The 14,345-nt window shown below is 40.4% G+C and overlaps 1 protein-coding gene across 9 annotated transcripts in view; it reads left to right on the plus strand.

Annotated features, from left to right (window-relative positions):
* Nucleotides 1-13,132, plus strand: part of BLTP1 (bridge-like lipid transfer protein family member 1) — a 121,645-nt gene extending 108,513 nt beyond the window's left edge. For 7 of the 9 annotated variants that reach the window (XM_069855169.1, XM_069855173.1, XM_069855176.1 and 4 more), the window contains 12 exons: nt 1,912-2,049; nt 2,442-2,702; nt 3,100-3,250; nt 3,446-3,603; nt 4,136-4,328; nt 4,516-4,733; nt 5,466-5,717; nt 6,291-6,494; nt 8,124-8,318; nt 9,172-9,306; nt 11,322-11,487; nt 12,376-13,132. In XM_069855169.1, the coding sequence (XP_069711270.1) occupies nt 1,912-2,049; nt 2,442-2,702; nt 3,100-3,250; nt 3,446-3,603; nt 4,136-4,328; nt 4,516-4,733; nt 5,466-5,717; nt 6,291-6,494; nt 8,124-8,318; nt 9,172-9,306; nt 11,322-11,487; nt 12,376-12,592 (2,288 nt within the window). In that variant the 3' untranslated portion in view covers nt 12,593-13,132. The remainder of the gene's footprint in view (nt 1-1,911; nt 2,050-2,441; nt 2,703-3,099; nt 3,251-3,445; nt 3,604-4,135; nt 4,329-4,515; nt 4,734-5,465; nt 5,718-6,290; nt 6,495-8,123; nt 8,319-9,171; nt 9,307-11,321; nt 11,488-12,375) is intronic. The other 2 variants (XM_069855170.1, XM_069855177.1) reach the window with 1 other exon arrangement.
* Nucleotides 13,133-14,345: the final 1,213 nt, after the last annotated feature.

Genomic DNA, 14,345 nt, shown 5'->3' on the forward strand with positions numbered 1-14,345 from the left:
TTTTAATCCCATCTAGTAAGTGAATTAGAGAACCACCAGTGATAGACTTTACTCTCAGCATTATCTGACAGCCATCTACTTGTAGCGTGTAGTAAACTCTTTTTGCTCTTTTTGAGTAAAGTAGGGATTGATACATTAAATTTTAATGGTACTTGGAGTGTACTTGTTAGCAGATGCACCTTTTTAGCCTCCCGATTCATTTAATGTAACTAAGTGGGCTGGTTCAGACCTATGTCTGACATCAGTCTATGTGACAATGTGAGCCCTCAGTATTTTGAGATTGTATTGGCTCTGACTAGGATGGAGTTAAGTTTCTTCATAGAATCATAGAATCATGGCATGGTATAAGTTGGAAGGGACCTAAAGATCATGAAATTTCGCCCCCCTGCCATGGGCAGGGACACCTCCCGCCAGACCAGGCTGCCCAGGGCCCCATCCAACCTGGCCTTGGACACCTCCGGGGTTGGGGCAGCCACAGCTTCCCTGGTTAACCTGGGCCAGTGCTTCACCACCTTAAGCGTGAAGAATTTCTTCCTAATGTCCAATCTAAATCTTCTCCCTTCCAGTTTAAAGCCATTCTCCCTCATCCTATCACTCCATGCCTTTGTGAACAGTCCCTCCCCAGCTTTCTTGTAGCACCCTTAAGGTACTGGAAGGTCACTATAAGGTCTCCTCGAAGCCTTGTCTTGTCCAGGCTGAACAACCCCAACTCTCTCAGCCTGTCCTCATAGCAGCCTGTATGGTATTCTGCTTTGAATTTGCATTGATAACAGTGTTGACAACACCACTGTTTTGGCTGTTGCTGAACAGCGCTCGCACGGTGTCAAGGCCAAGGCCTTCTCTCTTCCCCACTCTGCCTGGGCAGGGATACAGCCAGGACAGCTGACCCAAGCTGATCAAGGGGATATTCCACAGCGTGTGATGTTGCGCTCCATAATAAAAGCTCAGGGAAAGGTGGAGGAAGGGGTATTTTGCAGTTACAGTGTTTGTCTTCTCAAGCAGCTGTTAGGCATGCCAAGGCCCTGCTTCCCAGCAAATAGCTAAACATCTATCTTCTAGTGGAAATCAGTGAATATATACATTTTTTTCTTCATTTGCATGCACAGCTTTGACTTTCCCTATTAAACCATTGCTACCTCAATCCATGAATCTTGCCTTCCTTTTGTTTTCCCCCTCACCCACAGGAGATTTGAATGAGCGAGCAGCTTAGTGGGCATTTGGCTATTAGCTGGGGCCAACCCGCAACAGAGATAAAGCCTAAATTGTTTGTGTTTAGTCAACTTAAAGTTACCTGTTGCATTGCAGATACTTGTCAAGTATTATCAGCGGGAGTTTAAGTAATTATTTAGTAGTAATCTTAGTACATAAACTTTAATATAGTAGTCTTGGCATGGAAAAGACTGGTTATTTCCCACCTAATGGCATAATATCTATTTTTCTTCTGGTACAGAATCCCATGGTATGTATTATCATAGAATCATAGAATCCCAGAATAACCAGGTTGGAAGAGACCCACCGGATCATTGAGTCCAACCATTCAACCATTAACTTTGTAACTGAGAGATTAGAGTCTTTCAGTAGTGATGTTTGCTAAGCAGTATCTATGCACTTCATATTTAGCCCTATTTCTCCAGAACCCCAGAGGTCTGTATGACTGCAGTGAGGTTATATGTAGCTACATAAACTGCAATGAGATGGAACAGGTAATGCTAATGTGTTCTTTGCTTGCAGAAATGGCAACGCCTCAGGAAAGCTGCAGGCTTTAATAACTCTCTTTTCGTTACAGCAGAGACAATACTTCTGGGTAAAGAAGCATTTTGCTACATTGAACATCTATTAATGAGATTTGGCTGCCACAATCTGTTACTACTGAGAATTTACAGTTGTGTGTATGTGTTTTTTCTATGTCAGCTGTCTGTGATATAGGATCTGCTTCTTTTAAATATGATATGCGGCGACTCAGTGAGATTCTAGCCTTCCCGAGGGCTTGGTACAGGAGAAGCATTGCTAGACGGCTTTTCCTGGGGGATCAAACAATTAATCTGCCAGGTAAGACACTGCTTCTTAGCATGAAAAATACTTTTGCCCAAGAGGTTGTAGTAGGAATTTCATAAACAACTGTTACCTCTGTATTATCTGTGTGACTAAATATAAAGGTATTGTAATTTACTCCATATGCAGTCACTTCAGATATAAATGTATTATAATTTACGCCATGTACAGTCACTCTAATAAGCTTAGTAGAAAATTGTAGGAAGAAGAAATGGTAAATTTCTAAAGTAGGTTCCTGAATTATTTGAAGAACTTAATGAAGATAGTAAAAAACCTTGATAATTGAAATATATTTTGACACTCTGCAAATACTTCTCAGTATGTGGGATAATATTGTTCAACAAAATTGAAATAGCTGTTCTGCTTCTCTTGTGCTGCTTTTTCTCCAGTAGCATCGGGTCCTGGAACACCAGATTCAATTGAAGGGGTTAGCCAGCATCTCTCTCCTGAATCATCACGGAAAGCGTACTGCAGGACGTGGGAGCAGCCCTGCCAGTCTGCTTCGTTTACACACATGGCACAGTCACCTAATGTTTTTGGTGAACACAGTGCCAGCAGCAGTATGTCACCTGGGACTGCATCTCACAGCTTAAAGTCTCCAGCTGTGACAAGATCCAGGAGTGTGTCTGACTCTTCAGTGCCTCAGAGAGGTTAGTGGGCAATGATTTGTTCAGTTTTACAAGTATTTCCATCAGTTGTACAGAAAAAGTGTGTTGTTACTTGTAGAAAGCAACCATAAAATATTCTTTTCCACTGTGCCTGGGAGAGTCGGTGGTTTGGAGAAAGAAAAAACTAATCAAAATCTAGTTTGTTTGAGTACTTTCTCTAAAATTGCAGTTTCTTTTACTAGCGCAGGTGCTGTTTAGCTGGGGTTAGATGAGTTCTCCAGCTTAATTTGATTGCATCGTCATCATCTTTTTACTTATCCTCTCTCATAGTTTTGTGGTATTCTTTTGTCTTTTTGTAATAGGTACAACGTGTATATTCTGTCACTTTTTCCCAGCATGTGGAATAACTTACATTTTTGTCTACTTTTTCTTTTTTTAGATACTCTCTCAAAAACATCAACTCCATTTAATAAGTCAAATAAAGCTGGAAGCCAGCAAGGGACACCGTGGGAAACACTGGTTGTATTTGCTATGAACCTAAAACAATTAAACGTTCAAATGAACATGAGCAATGTAATGGGCAATACTACGTAAGTATAAAACAGGATCAAGCCTGTTTTCACAGACAGTGTTGTTTTGGTTCAAAAGCTCATGAATAATGGAAGATACTTAATCCTGAAGTCACGTGTGCCTAAACCGCATTACTTGCTGCTTTCCAATAAATAATTTTTAGTTTCCCTTCTGACAGCCTGGAAAATCAGTGTCCATTTTCACCTGTGTTCTAGGTGGACCACCAGTGGTTTGAAAAGCCAGGGTCGTCTGTCTGTGGGTAGCAGCAGAGATCGGGAAATCAGCATGTCTGTCGGCTTGGGGAGGTCCCAGTTGGACTCCAGAGGGGGAGTTGTTGGAGGTACCATAGATGTTAATACCCTGGAGATGGTGGGTAAGTTGGAAAGCTACCTGGTATTAGTATATGCTCCAGAAAAATCAAAGTAAAAAACTAAAGAATATATAGATTATCTCACTTGGTGAACCTGCTGCTATATAGAAACTTTGGATTCTTACTTGTACATTCTGACTATGAAACGCACTTTGCATTGGAGCGAGAGCCTGCTGATTGGGGACTAGGGACTAATTCAGACTCAGAGTTGCTCTAAAATTGCACCAGATAGTTGTGCAGCCCTCCAGCCCCCTTCACTGTCTGGGCAGATGGCATCTGAAAAGACTTGACAACATTTCAGCTCTTCTAAAAATTTCTCAAGTGCTTATGGTCTGGGAAGTACAAAACTGGCTTTGGAAAGAGGCTGGGTGTTCTGACTCTACATTAAAGTCATGACCTAGCCATGCTCTGGAAGAAACCAGTGCTTTCTCAGTCCCTCTGCATCATGTCGATGGTGTAAGGGTGATATGAGTGGAAAAAATGGGATTTCCTATCGTTAACAGTATTTTTCTATGTTGCTTTGATTCTATTTCAGCTCATATTTCTGAACACCCAAACCAACAGCCCAGTCATAAAATTCAAATTACCATGGGTTCTACTGAAGCACGGGTTGACTATATGGGGTCCAGTATCCTGATGGGAATCTTCAGTAATGCTGATCTTAAACTACAGGATGAATGGAAAATTAATCTGTATAACGCTTTGGACTCGAGCATGTCTGATAAAAGGTAATACTGCTTACGTTGTCTAAAATGTATAATATTTAATAAGGTCAAATACTGCCTCTATGTCCAGTATTGCTAAGGAAAAATGTACATGTTTGCTGGAAAGCACAGAGTTCGTGCGTTTGTTTTTTTTTTATTGTCAGTAGGAAATAGATTAAATGCTAATGTTCTTGCTACTTTTAATGTCTAGTGAAATATTTGTCCATGGGGACTTGAAATGGGACATCTTCCAAGTGATGATTTCAAGATCGACTACACCAGACCTAATAAAAATAGGAATGAAACTCCAGGAGTTCTTTACTCAGCAGTTTGATACGAGCAAGCGAGCTTTGTCCACCTGGGGACCAGTTCCTTATCTCCCTCCCAAGACAATGGCCAACAACGTAGAGAGAAGCTCACATGAGCAATGTAAGTGGTACAAAAGCTTCCCAAATAGGATATTTTAATTGCAACAATTTACCTGAGCAACGTTGTATGTGCAGGTACATCTATTTGACTTGACATAGTTTCTTCAGTACATTTTCGTTGTAAGTTTGGGCTGGCAATGACCTTTCAATGAAGAAGGCCAATATCTTGAGTACCCTGCTAGACTGGGAGGAGGTTGAGGGCCAGGTTGGATGAGGCCTTGAGCAGCCTGATTCAGAGGGAGGTGTCCCTGCTCATGGCAGAGGTTTTGAACTGGATGGTCTTTAAGGTCTCTTCCAACCCAAACCATTCTTTGAGTTTTTGGGTTGTAGTTAAAAATGTGGGCTTTTGTTTTAAAAAAATAAAAATCTTTATGCAGTTTACAAACTATTTCAGTACAGTTTAAATAGTTTTCAAAGCCTATTTCAAAGTCTGCTTCATAAAAAAACATTTCCACTTTGTGTAGCGTGCTGTTACTCTTACTTTCAATTAATCATGAGTTGAAACTGTAATTCATCTGAACGCAATGAGTCATAGACTTCCAAGTGTGCTTGTTCCAGTACTTGTAAGCTACAACCTCTTTAGATCACAAAAATGAAACAGCATCAATGAAATGGATTGGAAAATTTCGCTCATAATTCCATATTTTCTTAAGAATAGAAATATGGCAGCAATCTTCTCCGTATCTTTCTCTTTCCTAAAGTTTGTTCTTGCTGTTGCATGTTTACTTTCTAGTTTTGGATGCAGCCCATCATCGCCACTGGCCAGGAGTTTTGAAAGTGGTCTCTGGGTGCCATATATCCTTATTTCAGATGCCATTGCCAGAAGATGGAATGCAATTTGGAGGCTCCATGAGCCTGCATGGAAACCATATGACGCTGGCTTGTTTTCATGGACCTAATTTCCGCTCAAAATCTTGGGCCTTATTTCACCTTGAAGAGCCCAATATTGCGTTTTGGACAGAAGCCCAGAAAGTTTGGGAAGATGGTAATTTAAACCATTTCCTCACTCCTCTAACTCCATTTAAATGAATTTTTAGAATGCGGTGATATGCAAGAAGTTGTCAAAGGAAAATCTATTTTATCTAAGTCTGAATCAGGATTATTTCTCAAAAATTTAGCACTTACCTAAAATAATAATCTGTTCCCTGTCCATTGTCTTTACCACAATTTGTTTTATCTGTGGAATAACACAATACATTTTCAAATATACTAGATACGCCCCTGATGCGTACAGAATGGATTATCTGACTTGTTAATTGTATGTTTGTGTTTATGCAGTCCTTAATTCTATGTGATGAATTTTGATAGTATATATTTGTCCTCATATTGAGAAATTTTTACTGTTCGTAGCCCCTGAGGATTTAATTTTTCTGTTGTTTGCAAGCTTTATACCAGTTGTCAATGCCACTGGCTTACTAATTTTTCATATTAAATACCTGTATGAGGAGGGGAGAGGAGAGGGAGAGGAGAGGGAGAAGAAACCCTGTTGCTGATACCAAGCTGCTTTTTCCATTTTTCTTGTCTCTTTCACCTCACCCCACCCACATTTTCTGTGCAGGTACCAGCGAACACTCCACATACATTGTGCAAACCCTGGACTTTCATCTGGGCCATAACACCATGGTCACCAAGCCTTGTGGAGCCCTCGAAAGCCCTATGGCAACAATCACAAAGATAACAAGACGCCGCCATGAGAACCCTCCCCACGGAGTTGCCAGCGTGAAAGAGTGGTTCAATTACGTTACAGCCACAAGGAACGAAGGTTGGATTCACATTCATTAAGTTATGGAATCGGTCCGTGCAGTGTAAATTGTGCTGTTTCAAAGCTGCTAAGTTTCAAATTCTCAGGGAATTTGAAATAATGGAACTTGTTTCTCCTTGAGAACCATATGGTGAACTGTGGAATGAAGCGCAGCAGTACACTGAGCAGCTGGAAGTGGTGCTGAGCTCAGTCCTTTTCCAAATTGTGCAGAAAGCCTAAATGTTCCATTAGCTTATGGGACAGTTACGTACCTGGCATTGCCCTAGTTCTAGTCTTTTCAACTTGCAATATAAACAAAGACGTGTTTCTTGTTTCACATTATTGTCCAGTTGTGATCTTGTAACATGAGGATATAGTTTGTAGTTTCACTGTATATGAAGGATTTATGGATTAAGTTGAAGTAGGAATATATTTTAGGCTTCTGTCACTGCTTATGATGAACACTTCAAAATTACCCATCTGCCTAAAGCTTTTCAACCTTCAGCTGCTTGCAGGCATTCTGAATCATGTCTTTAAATCGCTCTTAATTGGAAACTAGAACTTTTAAGGTAATGTTAAAGGAATCTCAAAATTCAGACGTCACTGTTTCATCCACAAAGTGTGGAATCAGTAGCTGATATCAATAGAGTTTCTGTGAAAGGGTCAGGATATGGCACAAAAATGAGCAGATGATATAAATTATTGATATATTATACTAATATTAATTCCTTTTGAAAGACACAGAAGGATGTAGTGGTTGAAGTTCACAAACAGAGGTGCTGTGTGCTGTATGTTTTCACGTACCCCTCTTTCACTACATCTGCAACATTTAGGTATACAAACAGCAACATATGATTGTTTTCCTTTCTGTGGCCATGCTGTTGGGAGCAGGATAAAGGATATAAACTTAATCATCATACATGAGCAGTTAGTTTTACAATGAAGTAGTAACCTTGCTCAACTCTTTGTCTTGTCACAATTTTAACAACTGAAAACTAATTCACATAATGTTGCATGTGTGCTGTGGTAGAAATCTTGTGACAGAGTTGGATCCCTGGTCAACAGTGATTTCTGACAGCAATGTTGCCTCGGTGAATTTGAGTATCACTTGTATCCATCAGAAGCACATGAAGTTTTAAGCACTTCCAGATTTTTAAACATAGGCATTCTCTGGACCCATGTGGTCTGTATCTCACTTACCTGAAAGCTTTTTTTTGAGAGCAGAATTGTGATTGGGTGGTCAGGTGAATAAAATTTGTACTCAAAGCTTCCCAAAAACTAACAAAGATTCCTAGAAGTGCTTAGATGTTATGGTACCAATGCCTATTTTCTTCCTTCTCCATATTATGAGACATCACAGAATCATAGAATGTCCTTAGTTGGAAGGGAGCTACAAGGATCGAGTGCAGCTCCTGTCTCTCCATAGGACAACTCAGACATTCACACCGTGTGTCTGAGGGAGCTGGCCAAATGCTTATGGAATATTGTCTTGCTTGGCAATATTCTTGAATATTGTCATACTTTGGAGATATATTTCAGTGTATGAAACTGTCACTGTTAAATTTTGTGAAAATCTGTCATCCTCCATGCAGACAGAACCATTTTTTAATAAAAATTACTGAACTCAGGAATTTCCCATTGTCCCTGTAGAGTTAAACCTGCTTCGAAACGTTGATGCTAATAACCCCGAGAGCAGCACAACGGTGAAAAGCTCAAGCTTACTAAGTGGCTTCAGAGGAGGCTCCAGTTACAACCATGAAACTGAAACCATCTTCGCGTTGCCAAGGATGCAGCTGGATTTTAAATCTATTCACGTTCAAGAGCCTCAAGAACCTTCACTACAAGGTGCAATAAACATCATTTGTTTTGATCCAAAGCTGTGTCTTACAAATGAGGAGTTAAAGACAAAGGCATTGCTGATAAGAGGATTTCATCTGAAAATGACTGCAGATCTGCAGGAAGGGATAAAATGCAGAGGGAGTTTTGATGAAAGGGTGAAGATCTCATCTGGTCACTGTAGAAAAAACTTACTAAGATAAATTAATATGAACATTGTAGCTAGATCAGCTGTATTTGGGGCAGGTAGTTTTCTTAATTTTAATAAGAAGAGAAGGGTCCTTCTGGAAAAGGGAGTATGGTATAGGAATTGTAATTGAACTGTTATCTTCAGACAGCAAGGGGAACTAGTGAGAAATGAGAATTCTGCAGGTATAAGACAATGCAGATGTTTATTTTGGCTAAGCTCTCGTTTTAGTCCATACCTGATCCTCGATAATACTGCTAACAACCTCGGCTGTTTCTAATAGCCAGATAAGCAAAATCTGCTATCAACTTCTCTTACTGGCTAAAATAATTCATTAATAGCACAGCACAAGCTCATGATGCCGCTCTAGGTTTACTTTCCACATCGAAAACGATCAAGGTGCTACATGGTACTATTTTTTTTATTTTCAACATATTTTTAAAAATATCAGAAGTTACTTTGATGGAAGAACTGTTAAAATTGCTGAGGCTGCTAAACACAGATATTAACAGTGTCCTTTCTCTCTTTTGATTCTCTGGTTCAGTAACAGCAATGCAATTTTAAAATCATTTGTGGTCAAAATCTATGTGTTTCTGTGTATTACAGTGCGTAGTTAGTTAATTAGTGTATTAATTAGTGTATTAGTGTATTAATACTTTTTTTATCTGACTGTAGATACAAGTGCTAAACCAAAGGTGGAATGCAGTGTAGTCACTGAATTTACAGACCACATTTGTGTAACTATGGATGCTGAATTGATTATGTTTCTGCACGATTTGGTGTCTGCTTATCTAAAAGAAAAAGAAAAAGGTAAGTTGTTCGTTGTGAGGTAACACTCATCCGACAATCGGCAGTTGTCAGACTGTTTGACAGGAAATAATTGAATACTTTTTCATTGAGTTGATTTGTTAAAAATGGATTTAATTTTTTACAAGTTAGGCCTATCTTTGCTTCCATTGAGATCAGCAGAAGTCATTAAATATTCTTGAAATATTAATGCTGTGAAATGACTTCTGAATGCTTTCTTTCTCAACATGAACGCGTTCAGCTGCAGCATTCAAATCTGGCACACACATTCTTGTAAGCAATAGGTGTTTTTTGCTAAGAAGAGCAACTTGAAGATGAGAGAATTTGATGTCTGTGTAAAGTGTGCCAAAACCAGGGTGATTTTTGCTGTTGCAGACCTAAGGTGAATAAACTGCAGTGCTGAATGACTGTACTCTGTAGTTACCCGCACGCTGAAGAGAACATTGTCATCCAATGCTTTACAAGTAATTATTGCTACGAGTATCTAAAACCTACTAAATCACTTAAGACTTGAATCGTAACAGAACTGCAGGTGTTAAAAACCAGATAAATAGATAAAATTATTTCAGCTGTTGCGTTTAATGCAAGCATTATATGATTAGATGTCATCACTAAATTAGAAGCAGCTTATTTGGATTTTACAACTTCCAATCCAATTGGAGTTTACAACTCCAGTTAAGAGTTTTCTGAATTTAGCCACAGCACTCTACTTGAGACTCTCATTTCTGTAGTTTTTTCTTTAAAGGCTGCCACAAGAGTAATGTAATGGTAATGTACATGTGAACAGCAAGTTATCACCACAGTGCAAGCCACATATTTGGTGTTTCTGGTGTGTGTGTAAAATTCAGTGTTGTGCGTAGTGGATTGCATTTATTACCAGACCATGTAGAAATCTCACATTTATTCATGTGATGGAACATCTGTGATGCATAAAAGTAATGCTTACATGATGTAGAACACATCAAATTCACTGTTTTAAAAATGTATTCTTATAACTAACTGTATCAAAATCTGTTTGCCGGTAATTGTGTGCAACAGAGCTAGGAGTGCTAGTTTTCCTAAAAGCACTTCATAGTAAAATGCCCAACAAATGCAGAAGCTAATCAAAGGAGAAGATAACTGGTTTTGGTCAAATTTTGTGGAAAAAAAATATGGTTTTGGGTTATCTTAATCAGAATTTAACACCAATTCACAGATTTGTTTTCATTTTATAAAATATGTTGTTTGGAGGACAAAGAGCTGTTACATTCCTTTTCTATATCCCAGTACTTAAAATCAGGTAAGATCCTGGTTCAGGTCCCCCTGATGTCTTTGGACAAAGATTGAACTTAACTGTTCCCCCACACTACTACTCCTCCGCAGAGACTACTCTGTCAATCTAAAAAATATCCTAAGCTAGGAGTGTGCCTGAACTTTGCTTATGGAATGCAATATGCACTGTTGAATTCCATCATGAATTTGAAAGAAAGCCTTAGCGTGTGGATGCTTTGGACTGGTGGATAGAAGGAAGAATTCTACATTCTGGTGTTATCCAGTTCCAATTACCCAATTTCCATAGGGTATTTTTTATTAGCACTTTCATAGAATTATAGAATAACCAGGTTGGAAGAGACCCACCGGATCATCGAGTCCAACCATTCCTATCAATCACTAACCCATGCCCCTCAGCACGTCATCCACCCGTGCCTTAAACACCTCCAGGGAAGGTGACTCAACCACCTCCCTGGGCAGCCTGTTCCAGTGCCCAATGACCCTTTCTGTGAAGAATTTTTTCCTAATGTCCAGCCTAAATCTCCCCTGGTGGAGCTTGAGGCCATTCCCTCTTGTCCTGTCCCCTGTCACTTGGGAGAAGAGGCCAACCCAAAACTGCTTGCCAGAAATTCTGTAAAACAGAAACACATGGTGGTTCTCTTATTTCTGAGCTTTGTGCTTGTGTTTCTTTAAAAGACATACAAAGAGAATTCAAGTGAGTTGCTCATGACTGACTGGCATGGTGTTTTCTTCTCTCCCTTTTGTAGCAATTTTTCCTCCTCGCATTTTGGCTGCTCGTCCAGGGCAGAAGAACTCTGTGGGTGTCCTTGAGGACAGCTCCACTGACAAAGAGGCAGAGGAAAGCATTACCTACACTACAGTCGACTGGAGAGAATTTATGTGCAATACTTGGCATTTGGAACCCACGCTCAGGTAACAAGCAGCCTAATCTGCAGCCTCGTTGTGCATTTCATCTGTGGGTCCTGTCCTTCAAGCCACAGCTGTCTCAAAGTTGCTGCTGTTCAGCTGTCATGAGGATCAATAATGTGGATGCCGTTACAAATCTGTCTTTGTCTGTTAGTGCTGCTGTGGAAGATACCTGCTACAGGGCATGACAAAAGCTGGAAAACACAGTTGTCTATTACATCAGTTAATGTCTGGATTAGAATTTATGCAGATTAAAGATAGGAAGCTCTTCAAAATCAGGGCACAGTAAAATTACAGTCATTTGTGGTCCATTATGAGTTTATTTTACACTGTCCTATGACAGTCCATTCACTTTCTGCCATGTAGTTTTTCCTCTTGCAGTTTTCTGGTTTTAACATTCCAGTTTTGATTCTTTAAGCTGTCACCTTTAAATAAGAAAGCAGTGTATACTAGATGCTATATGGCAGTTAAACCTAACACAAAAGAATTGTCTGTATAGTAGCAACTCCCTGCCCTCAGTGTATGCTTTTAATCACTGAAATTACTTTTCTCTGTGCCAAGGTTCTTTAACCTCACTGCTGGAGCACTTGTGTGTTCATTTACAGATAAAACAGCCATCAGCCCAGGCCAAACACATCTTGACAGCTGGCTTTTTTTTTTTTTTTGCAGTAATAATAAATGAATTTAAATGTGATCTGGAGGCAGCCCAGTCTCGGTTTTGTCTCCTTGAGCATCCTCTTCCTTTTAGAGGATGTTCCTGCGGTCATATTCAGCTCACCTGTATAAATTAAGTTTGAAACCATGTCTGTTGGACAGCAGTAAAAAATGAATATTAAAGTGCCAGTTGCTATACATATGTATTTGAGATTGACTCCCCCATTTGTTGTTTTTTAGATTAATATCCTGGACTGGGAGAAAAATTGATCCTGTTGGTGTTGACTACATCCTCCAAAAGCTGGGCTTTCACCACGCAAGAACCACTATTCCCAAGTGGCTGCAGCGCGGCGTCATGGATCCTTTGGACAAAGTTTTGTCTGTCCTTATAAAGAAACTTGGTACTGCACTACAGGATGAAAAGGAAAAGAAAGGAAAAGACAAAGAAGAATACTGAAAATACAATGTGACAACTGTAATTCCGTTTGATTTTATCAAAGTGTTTTATTGTATTTTAAGAATTTAAATATGGTTTAAAGAGAAACCTAACAGCTTTTTGCTACTCTATTTAAAACTTACATTGTGAGTTACTGTTTACCGTGGTACATGATACCATTCTGTATTTGAAGTTATTGCATGATGATGACCAATGTCTATTCTGTGAAGGAACAGCTGGAACACTGTAAATTGGCTCCTTGGCGTCCACCGTTTTCTTATGTGCAATATAAGTCCTGCATCTTTAAAATACTTGCAGATTAACTGTGAATTTTCATAAAGTTTATTTGCCATAACACCAACCCCTCATTGATGTGACCGATAATTGATTTGTCACTGTAGACTTGTGTAAATTATATATATATATAACTTATGAAACTGTGATTGCCTTAGTGCTAAAAATCATTATGTTTATTACACTTGTAATAAAATTTAACTACTGTACAGGGTTTCTTTTGTTGTTGTTCAACTTCCTTGATTAAAAAATGTGTTTTAAGTGTAATTTTGCATCGAATCCTATCTTGTGTTCAGTTTGGGCCCCTCAGTACTGTTTTCTTTTTCATGCGGCTGTATAGTGAGTGCTGATAGTGGTATTCATAGAATCATAGAATAACCAGGTTGGAAGAGACCCACCGGATCATCGAGTCCAACCATTCCTATCAAACACTAACCCATGCCCCTCAGCACCTCATCCACCCGTGCCCTAAACACCTCCAGGGAAGGTGACTCAACCCCCTCCCTGGGCAGCCTGTTCCAGTGCCCAATGACCCTTTCTGTGAAAATTTTTTCCTAATTTCCAGCCTAAACCTCCCCTGGCAGAGCTTGAGGCCATTCCCTCTTGTCCTGTCCCCTGTCACTTGGTAGAAGAGGCCAGCACCCTCCTCTGCACAATGTCCTTTCAGGCAGTTGTAGAGAGCAATGAGGTCTCCCCTCAGCCTCCTCTTCTCCAGGCTAAAAGATGGGATGTTATGAGTAACACCCCTGTTTAATCTGCTTTGAAGCAGACAGTTAGTTAAAATTCATCCCTATTAAGAAAAACGAAAAAAATATATGTTGGTCTTAAAGCTAAATCTATTCTGCTGGTGGTTTCACTGCCTGTCAGCTCTCAGGAACAAGATGGAGCTGCTGGAGCGTGTCCGGAGAAGGGCAGTGAAGCTGGTGAAGGGTCTGGAGAACAAGTGTTGTGAGGAGGGGCTGAGGGAACTGGGGTTGTTTAGCCTGGAGAAAAGAGGCTGAAGGGAGAGCTCACTGTTCTCTACGACTCCCCGAAAGGAGGTTGTAGAGAGGTGGATCTCTTCTCCCAGGTGACAAGTGAAAGGACAAGAGGAGGTTGCCTCAAGTTGTGCTGGGAAGGCTTCAATTCGATATTAGGAAGACGTTCTTCCGTGAAAGAGCGGTGAAGCCCTGGGAGAGGCTGCCCAGGGAGGGGCAGTGGTGGGGCCACCATCCCCGGAGGGCTTCAGAAAGTGTATAAACAGGGCACTTTGTTATGTGGTTTAGCAACCACGGCGGTGTTGGGCTGATGGTTGGTCTGGATGAGCTTAGAGGCGTTTTCCAACCTTAATCTTTCTACGTTTCTATCACGCGAGGCGCCTGGAAGAGGCCCTCGTTCCCGCCGCGGATGCATCAGAGCGGGCGGGGGAGTGAGGTGCCGCGCCGGACCACGAGCCGGCGGAGGGATCCGCGCGGGGTCTATAAATAGGGCCGTGAGGGGA

This window comes from Phaenicophaeus curvirostris, chromosome 4 (genome assembly GCF_032191515.1).
Source record: "Phaenicophaeus curvirostris isolate KB17595 chromosome 4, BPBGC_Pcur_1.0, whole genome shotgun sequence".
Classification (NCBI taxonomy): Eukaryota; Metazoa; Chordata; class Aves; order Cuculiformes; family Cuculidae; genus Phaenicophaeus; species Phaenicophaeus curvirostris.